Source organism: Trachypithecus francoisi, unplaced genomic scaffold (assembly GCF_009764315.1).
Source record: "Trachypithecus francoisi isolate TF-2019V2 unplaced genomic scaffold, Tfra_2.0 Lachesis_group15, whole genome shotgun sequence".
In the NCBI taxonomy this organism is placed as follows: Eukaryota; Metazoa; Chordata; class Mammalia; order Primates; family Cercopithecidae; genus Trachypithecus; species Trachypithecus francoisi.
Window position 1 is genome coordinate 27,506,032 of NW_022681460.1, and position 19,714 is coordinate 27,525,745.

Here is a 19,714-nt window from a genome sequence, read left to right on the forward strand (position 1 = left end):
ATGGCGTGCACCTGTAATCCCAGCTACTCGGAAGCTGAGACAGGAGAATCGCCTGAACCCAGGAGGCGGAGGTTGCAGTGAGCCGAGATTGCACCATAGCATTCTGGCCTGGGTGACAGAGCAAGACTGCGTCTCAAAAACAAACAAAAACTGCACAAGACATGAAAACTAAACAACTTGCTCCTGAATGACTCCTGGGTAAACAATGAAATTAAGGCAGAAATAAAAAATTCTTTGAAATAAATGAAAATAGAGACATAACAAAACCTTTTGGGATACAGCAAAAGTAATGTTAAGAGGAAAGTTTATAGAATAAATGCCTACATAAAAAGACAGAAAGATCTCAAATTAACAACCTAACATCGTACCTCAACCTCAAGGACCTAGATAAATAAATGGTGCTGGGAAAACTGATTTGCCATATGCAGAAGAAATAAACTAGACCCTTACCTCTCATCATATACAAAAATTAATGCAAGATGGATTAAAGACCTAAATGTAAGACTTAAAACTATTAAAATGTTAGAAGAAAACCTACGAAAAACTCTTCTGGATGTTGGCCTCACCAAAGAATTCACAATGAGGACCCTAAAAGCAAATGCAACAAAACCAAAAATAGATAAATGGAACTGAATTAAAATTAAAGGCTTCTGCACAGCAAAATAATCAACTAAATAAACAGACAACCTACATAATGGGGGAAAATATATGCAAATTATTTCCCTGAGCTAGGATTAATATTCACCACCTAGAAGGAACTAAAACAATAAGAAAAAACCCCAAACAATCCCATTACAAACTGGGCAAAGGACATGAACAGACATTTATCAAAAGAAATACAACTGACCAACTAACACGTGAAAAAATGGTCAACATCACTAACCATTACAGAAATACAAAAACCACTCTGAGTTATCATCTTATACCAGTCACAATGGTTATTATTAAAAAGTTGTAAAACAGATGATGGTGTCAATGTGTAGAAAAGGGAACATGCGATAGTTTGCTGAGAATCCCAAGAACAGAAAACCAAACGCTGCATGTTCTCACTCATAAGTGGGAACTGAACAATGAGATCACTTGGACACAGGAAGGGGAACATCACACAATGGGGTCTGTTGAAGGGTGGGGGGAGAGGGGAGGGATAGCATTAGGAGATATACCTAATGTAAATGACAAGTTAATGCATGCAGCACACCAACATGACACATGTATACATATGTAACAAACCTGCACGTTGTGCACATGTACCCTAGAACATAAAGAATAATAATAATAAAAAGGAACATGAATACTTTTTTTTTTTTTTTTGAGACGGAGTCTCGCTCTGTCGCCCAGGCTGGAGTGCAGTGGCCGGATCTCAGCTCACTGCAAGCTCCGCCTCCTGGGTTTACGCCATTCTCCTGCCTCAGCCTCCCGAGTAGCTGGGACTACAGGCGCCCGCCACCTCGCCCGGCTAGTTTTTTTTGTATTTTTTAGTAGAGATGGGGTTTCACTGTGTTAGCCAGGATGGTCTCGATCTCCTGACCTAGTGATCCGCCCGTCTCGGCCTCCCAAAGTTCTGGGATTACAGGCTTGAGCCACCGCGCCCGGCCCATGAATACTCTTTTGGTGGGAATGTAAATTAATTCAACCTCTATGGATAGCAGTATAGAGATTTCTCAAAGAAGTAAAAATAGAACAATCTCATTACTGGGAATCTACCCAAAGGAACAGAAATCATATAAAAAAGATATCTGCACATGTATGTTTATTGCATCAATATTTACAACAGCAAATTCATGGAACCAACTTAAGTATCTACCAACAATTGACTGGATAAAGAAAACGTGAGAGAGATTATATATAGAGATACATATAAATGGAGTATTATGCAAGTATAAAAAAGAATGAAATCATGTCATTTGCAGCAACATGGATGGAGCTGGAGGCCATTATCCTACGTGAACTAAATCAGAAGTAAAAAATAAAATATTGCATATATTCTCACTTAAAAGTAGGAGCTAAACAATGGGTACACACAGACATAAAGATGGAGATTAGACACTGGGGACTCCAATAGGGTAAAGAGTGTGTTGAAAAATTACCTATTGGGTACAGTGTTTAATATTTGGGTAATGGGTACACTAGAAGCCCAATTCCCACCATTATTCAATACACCCATGTTACAACAAGCACATATATCCCCTGGATCTAAAATAAAAATTAAAAAAACCCCACATTATCAACAAAAATGTGGCAGAGTATGTTCAACTTTCTTTTCTTTCTAGCATACAAGTGAGACCTTCTCGGCTATAAAGGAACCTGTCCATAAATCACTTAAAATGTGACTGGTTAATGATTTTTAGTAAAGTACACCATGATACGTTTTTTTTTCTTATTGGTTAAAGGCAATTTATTTTGAAATGTTGCTATGGTTGTTTGCTTTCTGGAAACATATTGGAACACTTGTTTTTCATAAGCTGTCCTGGCAGTGGCACAATCCCATTCATTTTTTAGGCCTTTTAATAAGGTCATTATGAAATCTGAGTTTCTAGGAATACTCTGGTGCATTCACTTCATCTGCAAAAGCAACTGGTACAACCACCCCTTGCCGGTGCAGCTCTCGGAGAACATCTAATATTGAGTCTAGTTCTATGCGGAACTTCTCCAGCTCACGATTCTTTAACTGTGCTAGTCTTTTCCATTTTTCAACTTCTTTGTTTTGCTCAGTTTCCACTGCTTGGTGTGTTTGCTGTATTATCTGCAAATACAAAAATTCCACATTGCTGTCATAGTTCATAGTGGTGGGTGCGGAACCTTTAACAATCTTAAAGTAGGCAAACCTGGGGTTTCTTTGGGGAGCTCACGTAAACTATAATGCTCTGCATGGATGCAGCATTTTCAGTCTTCAAGGAGTATATACATCCCAACTGTGTTAGGGACTAAATGTTTGTGTCCCCCTCAAATTCATATGTTGAGGTCCTAACCCTTAATGTGGCTGTATGTGGAGTAAGGAAATAATGAATGTTAAGTGAGATCATAAGGGTAGGACTTGATTTGATAAGAATTAGTATTTTCACCACTAGAGACACCAAAGAGATTCTCAGCAGAAGAGACACCAAGGAGATGTCTCGCCCCTCTTCCTCTCCTCTGCGCACGTGGCACTGAGGAAAGATCATGTTAGAATAAAAAAAAAGGTGGCTATCTGCAAGCTGGGAAGAGAGACCTCACCAGAAACCTAACTGACCAAAACCTCAATCTGGGACTTCTGGCCTACAGAACTGTGAGAAAATAAATTTCTCCTGTTTAACCACCCAATTTATGATATTTTGTTACGTCAGCCAAAGCAGACTATATACTGTTCAAACAAGTAAAATTTCAGCACCAAGGCAAGTGCCTAAAAACACATCATGCCTTTAGATCTGCTATTTTTAATTTATCTGTTTGTAATTAAGTATAGTAATATTACTAGTGCTAGCTATATAATTTAAATAATCATATTAAAACAATTTATTTCTTATAAACATTTGCTGAAATGACTTGAATATGGAACACCATGCCTTGTTCCAGGGTAAGATGTGTAAGTTTTTAGGAACCCGTCAATAATTAAGAACATGATACAAATTTTTGCTTTTTTTTTCCAGATATAAGGATACCAATCTTCAAGCACTTGAGATATAAAGTCTCATTTTTCTCGTAAAAGTTATAAACTTATTAAATTTTTAACAAGATCAAAATACACTGGAAACACTTTAAATGGTAATTTTTGTTAGGGATGACAAAACTATAGCAAAATAAAGGCATTTAAAAGTAAAGACCTATATAAATATGTAAAATGATTTACTTTACCTGTTGAAGTTCCTGTTCTCTTTGTGCATGTCTCATTTCCATCTGCTTAATTTTCTTTTCTAAGCCCACGAAATGTTTCATCTCTGGTGTATGGTTTTCTTTGGCTTCTCTCAATTCTTCTAAGAGTTTTGTAACCTAAAATTGACATATGAAGCAAATGAAAACCTATGATCACAAGAACTAATTATTTTTTAATAGGTAATCTTGAAAATCAGAATATTTGTATCAAATTTCTCTACGTAAGTAAGAGGCATCTTGGATTGTTAGAGTAATTAATAGCTTTCATTCTCTATATCCAGAAAGTAAAGGCTCATCCTAGCTCTGAGCTGACCTCACATTCTAAGAGGTTCCAGATGAATGGACCATTTTCTACCTCCCAAGTATGGCAGTCTGGTAAAGGGGCTGAAAATGAAGTTGGCACTTTCTTTAATGCATTAAGTTTCACTACAAGGTATTTGTTAGTAAGGTGGTTACTTTCAGAATTTAAAAAAGTATATTTAAAGCACCCAACACAGTATAGTGCCCCATGCACAGAAAGAGTTCAATGAAAATGTATTTTTCTTCTGTTAACTCCCTATAATTCTATTTGTAATTCTCTATGGCCCTTATCACTTTATAATTTGTAGTAGTTCATTCCACAAATAAATGTACACATATAAAAACAGAGATAATGAAGTACTGAGCCCTTTCTGTGTTGGCTGCTGTCTTAGGACCTGGGGATCCAGAGATTAAAGACATAGACCCCACCCTCATAGAGTGTAATGCAGTGCCTTCATATTGAGCTTGGGAAAACAATTAATTGTATCTTCTTTATTCCATATAATCATGAACAGAAATTCCAACAAGAATCAGATTTTGCTAATTGTTTACATCAAAAGGCAACAAAAACCAAATGAAAATGGATAGAATTAACAATCACTCCTGTTTTCTATGAAAACACCCATTACCTAATAACAATAATACCAAAAAATCCCAGTATCTTACCTACATTAGTTGAAAAACACGCAAAGATACAAGCAAATTAAATCAGAGGCAATCTATTTTAAATGTGGAGCATCCCTGATGGTATCATCACTGAACAAAGAACTATGCAGACTATCCTTGGGATGATTTGCAGAGAGCTCAGGGAGAGGCGTCACAGAACATGCTGTGCTGATGAGTGTTGGTTGGGCATAAAAACTGTATGTGTGAAAATAGTGATTACTGATTGTTTAAAGAACTAATGATGACTAACCTAAGAAAGCTGATAAAGGCACAGTCATACACAGAGTGGTCAAATATTACTTCAATTCCTGTAACCTTTTTAATGGTTGAAAAATGATTTTGAGTAACATTTCCAGCTGTTACTATCTTGTGATATACCTGTTCCTGGTACACCAGTTAGGAAGCTCTGGTTTTCTGAACGAAGCAGTCAAGTGAATGAGAACTCTAATATGGTGTGCTATGATACAGAGATGGTCAATGAGTAGTGAGATAAGTGAGAACACCTAACTTGAAGAGAAGATGGGCCACAGAGAATTCCAAAGGCAGCTGTGCTTGAATTGAGTCTTAAAGGGTAAGTAGTAGTCAGTCATTACATTATGATGTGCTAGGCATTAGGCTAAGCACTTTACAGATGTTGTCTCATTTTTTATTAAACCTTATATATGTTTACTGTCTGACTCCTCACATAAAATATAAACTTCATAAGAGCAAAGATTTTTGTCTTTGTTCTCCTCACTATTCCTAGCACCTAGAGCTGCCCATGGCAGAGAGGTAGATGTCTAACAATTATTCATGAATTAATTAGTGCATTCACCTTTCGATGATTAAACATTCAATGGTAAATCATATCAACTTAGAAATCTGGTTTTAGACAAATAGAGAAAATTTCCTTTTAATTGCATGTACCTAAAAGAACCTTTAAGAATATAATGAAAACTGGCCGGGCGCGGTGGCTCAAGCCTGTAATCCCAGCACTTTGGGAGGCCGAGACGGGCGGATCACGAGGTCAGGAGATTGAGACCATCCTGGCTAAAACGGTGAAACCCCGTCTCTACTAAAAAAAAAAAAAAAAAACTAGCCAGGCGAGGTGGCGGGCGCCTGTAGTCCCAGCTACTCAGGAGGCTGAGGCAGGAGAATGGCGTAAACCCGGGAGGGGGAGCTTGCAGTGAGCTGAGATCGCGCCACTGCACTCCAGCCTGGGCGACAGAGCGAGACTCTGTCTCAACAAAAAAAAAAAAAAAAAAAAAAAAAGAATATAATGAAAACTGAATATGTATATATATTAAAAAAACCTTTTATTTTAATGAATTATCCTATAGAGATAACTGAATACTTAATAAACACATATGAAAAAAACACTTCCTGCTATGTACATATTATTAAAAGAACTGGAAACAACCTGCATACCAACAATAAGGGATTTGTGAAATAAATTAGTAATGATTAATAAGAGCCTGAGACCTAGAGTCACAGGCAACAGGTTCTAATGGTGGCACTTCTATATGGTGGTTGGTAAGCCTGGACAAGCTTTTTCACTTTCCTTAGCATCAGTATCTTCATCTAAAATAGGAATAGTAGTAGCAACTACTCTTTTGGTTGTGATGAGAATCAAATAAAATAAGGCATATAAAACACTTTGTACAGTTCCTAGTACACATTAAACTTAAAAAAATATATACTTTGTTCTGGAGTACATGTGCATAATGTGCAGGTTTGTTACACAGGTATACACGTGCCGTGATGGTTTGCTGCACCCATCAACTTGTCACCTACATTAGGTATTTCTTCTAATGCTATCCCTCCCCTAACCCCCAGCCTCCCAACAGGCCCCTGCGTGTGATGTTCCCCTCCCTACGTCCATGTGTTCTCATTGTTCAACTCCCACTCATGAGTGAGAACATGCTGTGTTTGGTTTTCTGTTCTTGCCTTAGTTTGCTGAGAATGATGGTTTCCAGCTTCATCTGTGTCCCTGCAAAGGACATGAACTCATTCTTTTTTATGACTACATAGTATTCCATGGTGTATATGTGCCACATTTTCTTTATCCAGTCTATCACTGATGGGCATTTGGGTTGGTTCCAAGTCTTTCCTATTGTGAACAGTGCCACAATAAACATATGTGTGCATGTGTCTTAAGAGAAGCATGATTTATAATCCTTTGGGTATATAGCCAGTAATGGGATTGCTGGGTCAAATGGTATTTCTAGTTCTAGATCCTTGAGGAATTGCCACATTGTCTCCCACAATAGTTGAACTAATTTACACTCCCACCAACAGTGTGAAAGCATTCCCATTTCTCTACATCGTCTCCAGCATTTGTTTTTCTTGACTTTTTAATGATCACCATTCTAACTGGCCTGAGATGGTATCTCATTGTGGTTTTGATTTGCATTCTCTAATGACCAGTGATAAGCTTCTTTTCATATGTTTGTTAACTGCACAAATGTCTTCTTTTGAAAAGTGTCTGTTCATATCCTTTGCCCACTTTTTGATGGGATTGTTTCTCTTCTTGTAAATTTGTTAAAGTTCTTTGTAGATTCTGGATATTAGCCCTTTGTCAGATGGATAGATTGCAAAAATTTTCCACCATTCTGTAGGGTGCCTGTTCACTCTGATTACAGTTTCTTTTTCTGTGCAGAAGCTGTTTAGTTTAAAGATCCCATTTGTCAGTTTTGGCTTTTGTTGCCACTGCTTTTGGTTTTTTAGTCATGAAGTCTTTGCCCATATTGATTTTGGACTGAGATGATGGGGTTTTCTAAATATACAATTGTGTCATCTGCAAACAGACACACTTTGACTTCCTCTCTTCCTATTTGAATACCCTTTATTTATTTATTTTTTCTTGCCTGATTGTTCTGGCCAGAACTTCCAATACTAAGTTGAATAGGAGTGGTGAGAGAGGGCATCCTTGTCCTGTGCCAGTTTTCAAAGGGAATGCTTCCAGTTTTTGCCCATTCAATATGATATTGGCTGTGGGTTTGTCATAAATAGTTATTATTTTGCAATACGTTCCATCAATACCTAGTTTGATGAGAGTTTTTAGCATGAAGGGCTGTTGAATTTTGTCAAAGGCCTTTTCTGCCATCTATTGAGATAATCATGTGATTTTTGTCCTTGGTTCTGTTTATGTGATGGATTATGTTTACTGATTTGCGTATAGTGAACCACACTTGCATCCCAGGGATGAAGCTGACTTGATCATGGTGGATAAGCTTTTTGATGTGCTTCTGGATTCAGATTGCCAGTATTTTATTGAAGATTTTTGCATTGATGTTCATCAGGGATAGCCTGAAATTTTCTTTTTTTGTTGTTTCTGCCAGGTTTTGGTATCAGGATGATGCTGGCCTCATAAAATGAGTTAGGGAGGAGTCCCTCTTTTTCCATTGTGTGGAATAGTTTCAGAAGGATTGGTACCAGTTCCTCTTTGTACCACTGGTAGAATTCGGCTGTGCATCCATCGAGTCCTGGACTTGTTTTGGTTTGTAGGCTATTACTTCCTCAATTTCAGAACTTGTTATTGGCCTATTCAGGGATTTGACTTTTTCCTGGTTTAGACTTGGGAGGGTGTTATGTGTCCAGGAATTTTTCCACTTCTTCTAGATTTTCTAGTTTACTGGCATAGAGGTGTTTATAGTGTTCTCTGATGGTAGTTTGTATTTCTGTGGGATCAGTGGTGATATCCTCTTTATCATTTTTTCTTGTGTCTTTTATTCTTCTCTCTTTTCTTCTTTATTAATTTGTGCTAGCAATCATATCTATTTTGTTGATCTTTTCAAAAAGTTAGCTCCTGGATTCACTGATTGTTTTGAAAGGTTTCTCGTGTCTCTATCTCCTTTAGTTCTGCTCTGATCTTAGTTATTTCTTGTCTTCTGCTAGCTTTTGAATTTGTTTGCTCTTGTCTCTCTAGTTCTATTTTGTGATGTTAGGGTGTTGACTTTAGATCTTTCCTGCTTTCTTTCATGGGCATTTAGTGCTATAAGTTTCCCTCTAAACACTGCTTTAGCTGTGTCCCAGAGATTCTGGTACGTCATGTCTTTGTTCTCATTGGTTTCAAAGAACTTATTTAATTCTGCCTTAATTTCATTATTTACCCAACAGTCCTTCAGGAGCAGGTTGTTCAGTTTCCATGCAGTTTGTGGTTTTGAGTGAGTTTCTTAATCCTGAGTTCCAATTTGATTGCACTGTGGTCTGAGAGACTGTTATGATTTCCATTCTTTTGCATTTGCTGAGGAATGTTTTACTTCCAATTATGTGGTCAATTTTAGAATAAGTGTGATGTGCTGCTGGGAAAAATTCTGTTGATTTCGGGTGGAGAGTTCTGTAGATGTCTACTAGGTCTGCTTGGTGCAGAGCTGAGTTCAAGTCCTGAATATCCTTGTCAACTTTCTGTCTCATTGATCTAATGTTGACAGTGGGGTGTTAAAGTCTCCCATTATTACTGTATGGGAGTCTAAGTCTCTTTGTAGGTCTCTAAGGACTTGGTCTACGAATCTGGGTGCTCCTGTATTGAGTGCATATATATTTAGGTTAGCTCTTCTTGTGGATTTGATCCCTTTACCATTATGTAATGGCCTTGTCTCTTTTGATCTTTGTTGGTTTAAAGTCTGTTTTATCAGAGACTAGGATTGCAACCCCTGCTTTTTTTTTTTTTTTTTTCCATTAACTTGGTAGATCTTCTGCCATCCCTTTATTTTGAGCCTATGTGTGTCTCTGTACCTGAGATGGGTCTCCTGAATACAGCAAACTGATGGGTCTTGACACTTTATCCAATTTGCCAGTCTATGTCTTTTAATTGGAGCATTTAGCCCATTACATTTAAGTTTAATATTGTTACGTGTGAATTTGACCCTGTCATTGTGATGTTAGCTGGTTATTTTGCTCGTTCGTTGGAGCAGTTTCTTCCTGGCATTGATGGTCTTCACAATTAGGCGTGTTTTTGCAGTGGCTGGCATCAGTTGATCCTTTCCATGTTTAGTGCTTCCTTCAGGAGCTCTTGTAAGGCAGGCCTGGTGGTGAAAAAATCTCTCAGCATTTGCTTGTCTGTAAAGGATTTTATTTCTCCTTCACTTATGAAGCTTAATTTGGCTGGATATGAAATTCTGGGTTGAAATTCTTTTAAGAATGTTGACTATTGGCCCCCAGTCTCTTCTGTCTTGTAGAGTTTCTGCCAAGAGATCTGCTGTTAGTCTGATGGGCTTCCCTTTGTGGGTAAGCTGACCTTTCCCTCTGGTTGCCATTAACATTTTTTCCTTCATTTCAACTTTGGATATTCTGACAATTATACGTCTTGCAGCTGTTCTTCTCGAGGAGTATCTTTGTGGCGTTCTCTGTATTTCCTGAATTTGAATGTTGGTATGCCTTGCTAGGTTGGGGAAGTTCTCCTGGATAATATCCTGAAGAGTGTTTCCCAACTTGGTTCCATTCTCCCCTTCAGTTTCAGGTACACCAGTCAGATGTAGATTTGGTCTTTTCACATAGTCCCGTATTTCTTGGAGACTTTGTTCATTTCCTTTTCCTTTTTTTCCTCTAAACTTCTCTTCTCACTTCATTTCATTCACTTGATCTTCAATCACTGATACCCTTTCTTCCACTTGATCGAATTGGCTACTGAAGCTTGTGCATGCATCATGTAGTTCTCATGCCTTGGTTTTCAGCTCCATCAGGTCATTTAAGGTCTTCTCTGTGCTGTTTATTTTAGCCATTCGTCTACTCTATTTTCAAGGTTTTTAGCTTCTTTGCGATGGGTTCAAACATCCTCCTTTAGCTTGGAGAAGTTTGTTATTACTTATCTTCTGAGGCCTACTTCTGTCAACTCATCAAAGTTACTCTCCGTCCAGCTTTGTTCCATTGCTGGTGAGGAGCTGCATTCCTTTGGAGGAGAATAGGTGCTCTGATTTTTGGAATTTTCAGCTTTTCTGCTCTGTTTTCTCCCCATTTTTGTGGTTCTCTCTACCTTTGGTCTTTGATGATGATGACCTAGAGATGGGGTTTTGGTGTGTATGTCCTTTATGTTTGTTAGTTTTCCTTCTAACAGTCAGGACCCTCAGCTGCAGGTCTGCTGGAGTTTGCTGGAGGTCCATTCCAGACCCTGTTTGCCTGGGTATCACCAGCGGAGGCTGCAGAACAGCCAATATTGCAGAACAGCAAATGTTGTTGCCTGATTCCTCCTGTGGAAGTTTCATTTCAGAGGGGCACCCAGCTGTTTGAGGTGTCAGTCGGACCCTGCTGGGGGGTGTCTCCCAGTTAGGCTACTCGAGAGTCGGGGACCCACTTGAGGAGTCAGTCCATTCTCAGATCTCAAACTCTGTGCTGGGAGAACCACTACTCTCTTCAAAGCTGTCAGACAGGGACACTTATGTGTGCAGAAGTTTCTGCTGCCTTTTGTTTAGCTATGCCCTGCCCCTAGAGGTGGAGTGTACAGAGGCAGGCAGGCCTCCTTGAGCTGTGGTGGGCTTCACCCAGTTTAAGCTTCCTGGCAGCTTTGTTTACCTACTCAAGCCTCAGCAATGGCAGATGCCCCTCCCACAGCCTTGCTGCCGCCTTGCAGTTCGATCTCAGACTGATGTGCTAGCAGTGAGCAAGGCTCCATGGGCGTGGGACCTTCTGAGCCAGGCGTGGGATATAATGTCCTGGTGTGCTGTTTGCTAAGACCGTTGGAAAAGCGCAGTGGTAGGGTGGGAGTGTCTTGATTTTCCAGGTACCATCTGTCACGGCTTCCCTTGGCTAGGAAAGGGAATTCCCCGGACCCTTGTGCTTCCTGGGTGAGGTGATGCCCTGCCCTGCTTCAGCTCACACTCCTTGGGCTGCAGCCACTGTCCACCAAGCCCCAGTGAGATGAACCCAGTACCTCAGTTGGAAATTCAGAAATCACCCGTCTTCTGCATTGCTCACGCTGGGAGCTGTAGACTGCAGAAAAGTTCCTATTCAGCTATCTTGCATTTCAGATGGGGGTTTTTTCTATAAGACCCTGACTGGGGCTGCTGCCTTTCTTTAAGAGCTGACCTGTCCAGAGAGGAGGAATCTAGAGAGGCATTCTGGCTACAGTGGCTTTGCCAAGCTGCAGTGGGCTCTGCCCAGTTCGAACTTCCTGTAGGCTTTGTTTATGCTGTGAGGGGAAAACCGCTTACTCAAGCCTCAGTAATGGTGGACACCATTCCCCCCACCAAGCTTGAGTGTCCCAGGTCACTTCAGACAGTTATGCTGGCAGCGAGAATTTCAAGCCAGTGGATCTTAGCTTGCTGGGCTCTGTGGGGGTGGGATCTGCTGAGCTAGTCCACGTGGCTTCCCGGCTTCAATCCCCTTTCCAGGGGAGTGTCTTGCTAGCATTCCAGGTGCCACTGTGGTATGAAAAAAAAAAAAAAAAAAAAAAACTCCTGCAGCTAGCTCAGTGTCTGCCCAAATGGCCTCCCAGTTTTGTGCTTGAAACCCAGGGCCTTGGTGGCGTAGGCACGCAGGTGAATCTTCTGGTGTGTGGGTTGCGAAGACCGTGGGAAAAGTATAGTATCTGGGCTGGAGTGCACCATTCCTCATGGCACAGTGCCTCATGGCTTCCCTTGGCTAGGGGAGGGAGTTCCCTGACCCCTTGCACTTGCCAGGTGAGGCAATGCCCCACCCTGCCTTGGTTCGCCCTCTGTGGTTTGCACCCACTGTCTAACCAGTCCCAATGAGATGAGCCAGGTACCTCAGTAGCAAATGTAGAAATCACCTGCCTTCTGTGTTGATCTCACTGAGAGCTGTAGAACAGAGCTGTTCCTATTTGACCATCTTGCCAGCCTCCCCCCACAGATTAAACTTTTGATAAATAATTATTACTACTATAATAATGCCTCTATTTTGAAATGGTATAACAGAAGTGCCAATAAAGATAATATACTGTCATGAAAAGATTTTATGCACACATACACACACACACTGTTACATTAAAAATGCTTTGAAAATCATATGCATGCATACATATACATGAACAAACATGTATTTGCATGTGTACACACATGAGAACCATATCCACAATATTTGTATTTCTCTATATTTATGAACAGAAAAAAATCTGGAAGGATATAGAGCAAAATATAACTAGGTAGTGCGATTATAGTGATTTTATACCTTCTAATTGCTAATACTAATTATCATGTATTAATAGTATAAAAACACATTGTATATTGAATCCATGCTCAACTAAGGACAGAAATAGCACCAATAAAAAGCATAAAAGCATATATTCTTTAATGAATAAAACTCTGTTATCTTATTCATCGTTTATTACTTTGCTAAAGTAAAAAAGAGTGATTTACCCAGATGATGTCACTTAGAGGTGAGTGAAGATGCTTTCCTGCTAGAGAAGACAGATATCACTGACTGCTGGCAGGAGGTGGCTCAGGTGCTAGAGTTCAAACAATCTGCATAGCCCAGAGACTGCTTCTCAGAGAAGACATTTGTCTTTGTTCTCTTACTTGTTGGTGAGTAGATAATCTTACAAACTACACATTTCAATTTACTCTGAACCACAAAATTACTACTATTTTTATTACTTTAAACGAGCCTGGGCCGGTCGTGGTGGCTCACGCCTATAATCCTAGCACTTTGGGAGGCCGAGGTGGGTGGATCACTTGAGGTCAGGGGTAGTGGGATGACCAGCCTGGCTGACATGGTGAAACAACTCCATCTCTACTAAAAATATAAAAATTAGCCGGGAATGGTGGCACAACCCTGTAATCCCAGCTACTCGGGAGGCTGAGACATAAGAATCACTTGAACACTTGAACACTTGATCACTTGAACAAGGAAGGCGGAGGTTGCAGTGAGACGAGATTGTGCCACTGCACTCCAGCTTGGGCGACAACAGTAAGACTGTCTCAAAAGAAAAAAAAATGAGCCTGGTATACTGTGTCTGTGTATTTTTCAATCATGTCATGTGCCTTCGTGCTTTGTAACTATTGGCATAAGTTTTCCTGGTCACTTTGCTAGAGGAATTGTGAGTGCTTACTTAATCTAGAGGGCTTAGATTCTAATTAGGCTAGCACTGAAGGAGATACTGGGCACTGTGTCTTAAGCAGCCATTCCTGCCTTCTTTGCTGACAAGGCCTTGATATTGTTCAGGTGTTCATGTCATGCTGGGGTTAATTCTGATCAGTTTTACTGACAGTTTACTGGATAACTACTGGACAAAAACAACTGATTAGTTATAGCTGTCCAGTTTTTCTTGGCAGTGATTGGTTTAGAGGTGGGCACATGTCTTGGTCTGTTTTCTGCTGGTATAACCAAATACCACAGATATTTATTTGGCTCACAGTACTGGCATCTGGACAGTTCAAATGCATGCTACTGGCATCTGGGAAGGGCCTTTTGCTGCGTTAACCCATGATGGAAGGGCAGGCGGGTGATGAGACAAGAGGGAATGAGAATCACTGAACTTATTCTTTTATCATGAGCTCACTCCTGTGATAACTAACCCATTCCTGCTTTAACATCAACTAAATTTAAACATAAGTTTTGGCAGGGACATTCAAACCGTAGCAGCATGTGACACAGTTCTGAAGCAAAGGCAGTTAGCGGGAGACATAGACTGTATGTATCTGTTTGATTATTTTTCTGTCCCACTGGTTAGAATGTTGCTTGAGAGCAAGGACTTCAGATGTTTCATTGCTATACCTTAAGAAGCATATAATAGGGACTGACATCTGCTCACTAAGTATTTATTAAATAAACGAATAAAAAGTGCTATGAAGGTCTTATTTAACTTGACAGCCGTAAAAACTGAGGCCGAGGGAGTTTAAAGGCACTAGAAGTGGCTATGTAAAGATAACTTTTTTCTTCTGCATGAGAAAGTGACCATGGGTTCAGTTTTCTGTGTCTGTTCTCCCCTTGATAAAGAATGGCCATCGGCCACACACCAGGCACCTAGGCTTGGGGGACTTTGTATGAACTGAAATACTTCATAGGAAGACAGTTTTGGGCTCTCCTGAGCATGCTGCCTCTTGTAACTGAGCATGTCCTTGTGGGAGCCACTGCGCAAGGATTAGTATGAGAGATATCGATTCTTGTGGAGCATGGGGCATCTAAGCTAGCTAGGGAATAAGACTCATGCCTGGCAGGTGGTATGAGTCTTACTTCCTTGCACCTGTGTTGTCACCCGGACAGCTCCTGGACAACTATATGAACCGCTGTGAGAATGACTTGCACTGAAGAGAAATGCCTCAAGCTGCCTTGCTAGCCTGCTGTTTCCTGGCCTGTATCCAGCATGCCAAGTACAGCCTTATGGTTGTTGTGCGACTCTAAATGTTTACTTGAACATGCTAATGAGCCTTATAATGGCAAGTCAAGAATTTAAATCCAGATCTTATAAATGCTATGATCATTCCACTATCTGTTCATAAAACAACAGCAGCTAGCTGTAGAATATTTGGGACAAATTACAGTAAGAATTTTGATAATTCTTACGAGTTGGCCACAGTAGTCCCTGGGGTCTTATTAGAGGTTAAGTCTTAAATATTTTCTATATCTTTTATAAAACATTTATGTAGATTAAAAAACAAAATAAAATCCCACGAATGAAAAAATCTATAATCAGTAAAATGCATATCCTAATAGGAAAAATATGAAAATAAGCAATAATAGCATCAATCCTTGGTTATCTGTAGGGATCATGAGTAAAGATTCATGTCCTTTCTCTACAACTGCAAGGTGTGAAGAAATAAATGAACTGAAGATTTTTGCAGTCAATTAGAAGTGGAATAATAGACTGAAAAATCTATGATGAATATTAAAATACAAAAGATTACCTCTAGAGTCTTAAAAAAACCAAAGATTTGAAAAACACATGCCTCAGCATCAACTGAAGAGGTGCTAGATGCTTAATAAGATTTTCACCCCATTGCAGCAGACATAATTTTAAAATATGTGCTTGAAAATATTTTAGGTGACAAAGGCATGAAACATAATGAAGAGTTTAGAAACATCCTTTCAGATTTCTATAATTAATACACTAAGTGGGAATTATCTCCAATGACATTGAGGGATTTGCTTTATGCTGAAAACTTCGAAATCATTATTCAGTTATCTCATGGCCTATAAAATGTTAGAAACACATAAGCAATCAAAAGTCCATTGATGGTTTAAAATGTATAGTGTGTTTTCATCTGTGGCGATGTATAGTGCACTTTCACTTGTGGCCATGTGGAGGCAAAGGGAGACTCCTCCTTTCAACAACTAGAAAACGGCACAAAATATTCGAAACAACTGTTTTCAGACACTGGATAAACAGCACTACAGACTGTGATTTCTGGGAGAAGAGAAATAAGGTGAGCTCTAGAGCTGTCCAGCTTATTGTCAAACTGCTTTGGCAAACAGCTTATTGCCAAAACTGCTGGAGGCAGTTTTGAAGCCAGAGCACTTCCTGGAGCTCACACAGAGGTGGGAATAGTTCGTATTTCCATCAGCCTGAGAGGAAATGCCTCATAATACACAGGACGTCAGGGAGAGTCCTCGGAAGGGTATCAGCAGTAGCAATAAACTAGTCTTGTCAAAACAGCTATTTTACAGAATATTACACATAATACAGCCATTATAAATAAACCCCATATTAAAAGGTAGGTATTCCAATTAAAAGGCAGGGTGTCATTACCTTTACTCAGGACACTGAGTGCTTAGCTTTCTAGTAATTAGGCTTAAAAATCATGGGCTGTGGCTTTTCTGTTTTCAAATACTTTAGTTATTCTTAAAGAACTATCTTATCATTGTATTGCTAAATTAACAACAAAGCTAAAACTGACTTCATTCTTGATCTTGCAAACATGCAATAAGTACATATACTTTCTTTTATTGCTTTTCCTAAAAACTTTCAGTTCTGAGGTTCTGTAAACTTAGTGCTTATGTTAAAGTTTTATGTACATCTTAAACATTGAAAAGAATGCACAATGTTGAACTAGCCTTTCAACTAGAACAGGATTTTAAAAACTGACACTCGCATAATTGTAGAGTGTTTTTACATTGATCTTTTCATAATACAATTGGCTCTATATTTTACCTGTGGGACTTAAGTCCTTGAATAACAATAAATGGTATATATGCATCAAAGAATAGGATGTGCAGCTTTCCTGGCTTTTCACACTTTTTAGAATCAAAACAATCTTGGAGTAATAAAATTACTTAGATCTTAGAGTAATAAAAATGGTAGGTTTCCAGAAAGATTTATTTTTGTAATGACATTGTTATTGGTGATCCAGTATGACTCTATCATGGTGGCCTTGCCTATTTATTAATCAAACAGTAGTAGTACTGAAGGAAATCAGAATATGTTATCTCAAAATATGCCTCTTTGACATAAAAATTATTTTTGAGCTAAAGGAAATAAGCAGCAGCAAATGGAAGAAAAGCTTTCTATCCTCCTTTTCTGCCTAAAAGTAGGAAATAAATTTTCCTTTAGTGAAGAGGGCTCTAGATGCTTATCAGCTTAGAGATGGCACCAGAGGAATCTGCAGTACTCCATGAGTTTCCTACCATATATTTACATTCCCCTACTTTCCCACCTTTGTAGCCTAAAACTGTTTTCCTCTGTCCTGTCTTTATCTACAAATTGATTGTTCTTTGTTAAAGATGGCTTATAAGCCAGAGTTCTAAGCCACTGTTTTGAGTTACTTTTTGTTGAGGTTTCTCCTGTGATACGTGCTGCATACAGTAATAAACTTGTTTTTCTCTTGTTAATCTGTCTTTTGTTCCAGTGGTCTGTCCCAACAGGAACTCACATGGGTTGAGAAAAAATCTGTTTCCTTCCTGACAGTTTTTGGCAATGCAGATGGGACTTTCTGGGATACCCTATCCACTCTGGAACCTGCAGATGAAATCCTAGCAAAACTGGCAGAAGCTGGTAAAAGGTAAGAATTCTTACCAAACTCAGCTCTCCCAGATATCTGTCTATAGCAGCCAGTCAAGAAAGGAAGCTGAAATTTTTCCTGGTCCTTCTTTCCATATTCAGATTGGTAGAAGAAAAAAATTTGTACAATTCTTTGAATTTGTGACTCTTGTGGGTTTGGTTTTGGTGACCTATTCATTATTATCTTTAGCCTCCTTGAAAAGATCATTGTTTTCTGTTGTCTTTTGCATCATTTGTTGTAAGGAGGAGAATCACAGTATAGAACGCAGACATAGGTCATATAAGCCTGTTGTTCCAGCCACCCTCTCAGGCTGATGAGTTTAGGGTTCTCATCAGACTGGTGTGCTCACGGTTCTCACCAGACTGGTGTCTGTTTAGACAAACTTTGCTGAGGGTCCCCAGTAAGAAAAAGAAAGGATGAGGTTCACCTTTTGTCTTGTTTTATGTCGTGAGAGCTTGGCTTTTATGACCACTAAGAACACTCTCTCTGGTCTCTGTCAGGTGGGGGGGGCACAAGCGTGTTGGCTTGTGTCAGGCAGCCAGGTGAACAGGGTGGGAACCCAAGACATAAGTGACAAGCAGCATTCTCTTTGTCTGATGCAGCTCAGGGGAGTTTGTCTGAATAAGAGATGCCAGTCCATAAGGAGCCTTTGGCGTTTCAAACTTTGTTGCTTGGTTCATACTGGAAGAGTCCTATCCCAGTAATGCCTGTGTGGTGTCACAGATTAGCAGGTCTGTGACTGGAGTTGTCTCTGTGGGAGGCTTGAAACGCCATTTTCACACAACTATTCTGTCTGCAGAGCAATGAAGGTCTTTGTTTTCTTAGGCTATCTTTGGGAGAAGCTTTGGATATCGAGGGAGTTTTGATCTTTTGCAGACTTTTTGAGGAAGCCCCCGGCAACCATGGTTAAGCTACAAAAGGCTTCTTGGTTGTTTTTTATTTTATTTTTTGTAGAGACAGGGTCTTGCTCTGACACCCAGGCTGGGGTACAGTGGCACAATCAGCTCGCTGAAGCCTTGAACTCCTGGGCTTAAGCAATCCTCCCACCTCAACCTCTTGAGTAGCTGGGACTAGAGGCACATGTTACTGCACAAGCTAATTTTTGTATTTTTTGTAGAGATGGTGTCTTGCCATGTTGCCCAGGCTGATGTCAAACTCCTGGTCTTGAGAGATCCTCTCACTTTAGTCTCCCAAAATGCTGGGATTTACAGGCGTGAGTAACCCTGCATGGCTGACTTGTTTTAAACCATAAAAAAAGCTTATTGGTCTAGAATAGCAGTTCCTAGCCCTTTTGGTACCAAGGACTGGTTTTGTGGCAGACAGATCTTCCACGAAAAGGAGGATGGTTTTGGGATGATTCAAGCTCATTACATTTATCATTAGATTCTCATAAGCCCACAACCTAGATCACATGCATGTGCAGTTTACAACAGGGTTCACACTTCTATGAGAATCTAATGCTGCTTCTGATCTGACAGGAGGCGGAGCTCAGGCAGTAATGCTCACTTGAACCCTGTTCATCTCCTACTGAGAGGCCAGGTTCCTAACAGGCCACAGACTGGTACTGGTTTGTGGTCCAGGGGTTGGTGACCCCTGGTCTAGAGTCACATTAAAATGGGTATACCTTTAAAAATTTGAGCTTTTATATCGAAAAATGATTTTTTTTGAATTTTAAAGGGAGCATTCATTCTAAACAAATGTCTTACTGGTACTTACGGTAAAATAAAATTTAAAAGAGGGCGTAAAAGAGTATCAAGTCTAGTCTAAAAAAGAAAAAAATAAAAAAAAGTCAGACTAGACTTAAGTTAATATCTACACCTGCTATGGATTCCTTCTCACCTACCTATAGTCTCCTTTACTCCCAACTGCCTGACGTTGATCTACCAGAAGATCTTCCGATCTCTGGGTCCCTGACTTAAAAATCCAGTCTCATCCTCTGAACAAATTCTTTTAATCTTAAAACTCCTCCAACTTCCCCAGGAAATCTTTTGAATGCCCAGCGGCCTACTAACTTGCCTTCCTCTGAAAGA

At 39.7% G+C, this 19,714-nt stretch overlaps 1 protein-coding gene across 4 annotated transcripts in view; it reads right to left on the reverse strand.

Annotated features, from left to right (window-relative positions):
• Positions 1–1,733: 1,733 nt before the first annotated feature.
• Positions 1,734–19,714, reverse strand: part of CEP162 (centrosomal protein 162) — a 102,939-nt gene continuing 84,958 nt past the window's right edge. For all 4 annotated transcript variants that reach the window (XM_033234506.1, XM_033234504.1, XM_033234505.1 and 1 more), the window contains 2 exons: positions 3,832–3,966; positions 1,734–2,743 (listed from right to left, as the gene is read on the reverse strand). In XM_033234506.1, coding sequence (XP_033090397.1) covers positions 2,534–2,743; positions 3,832–3,966 — 345 coding nt within the window. In that variant the 3' untranslated portion in view covers positions 1,734–2,533. The remainder of the gene's footprint in view (positions 2,744–3,831; positions 3,967–19,714) is intronic.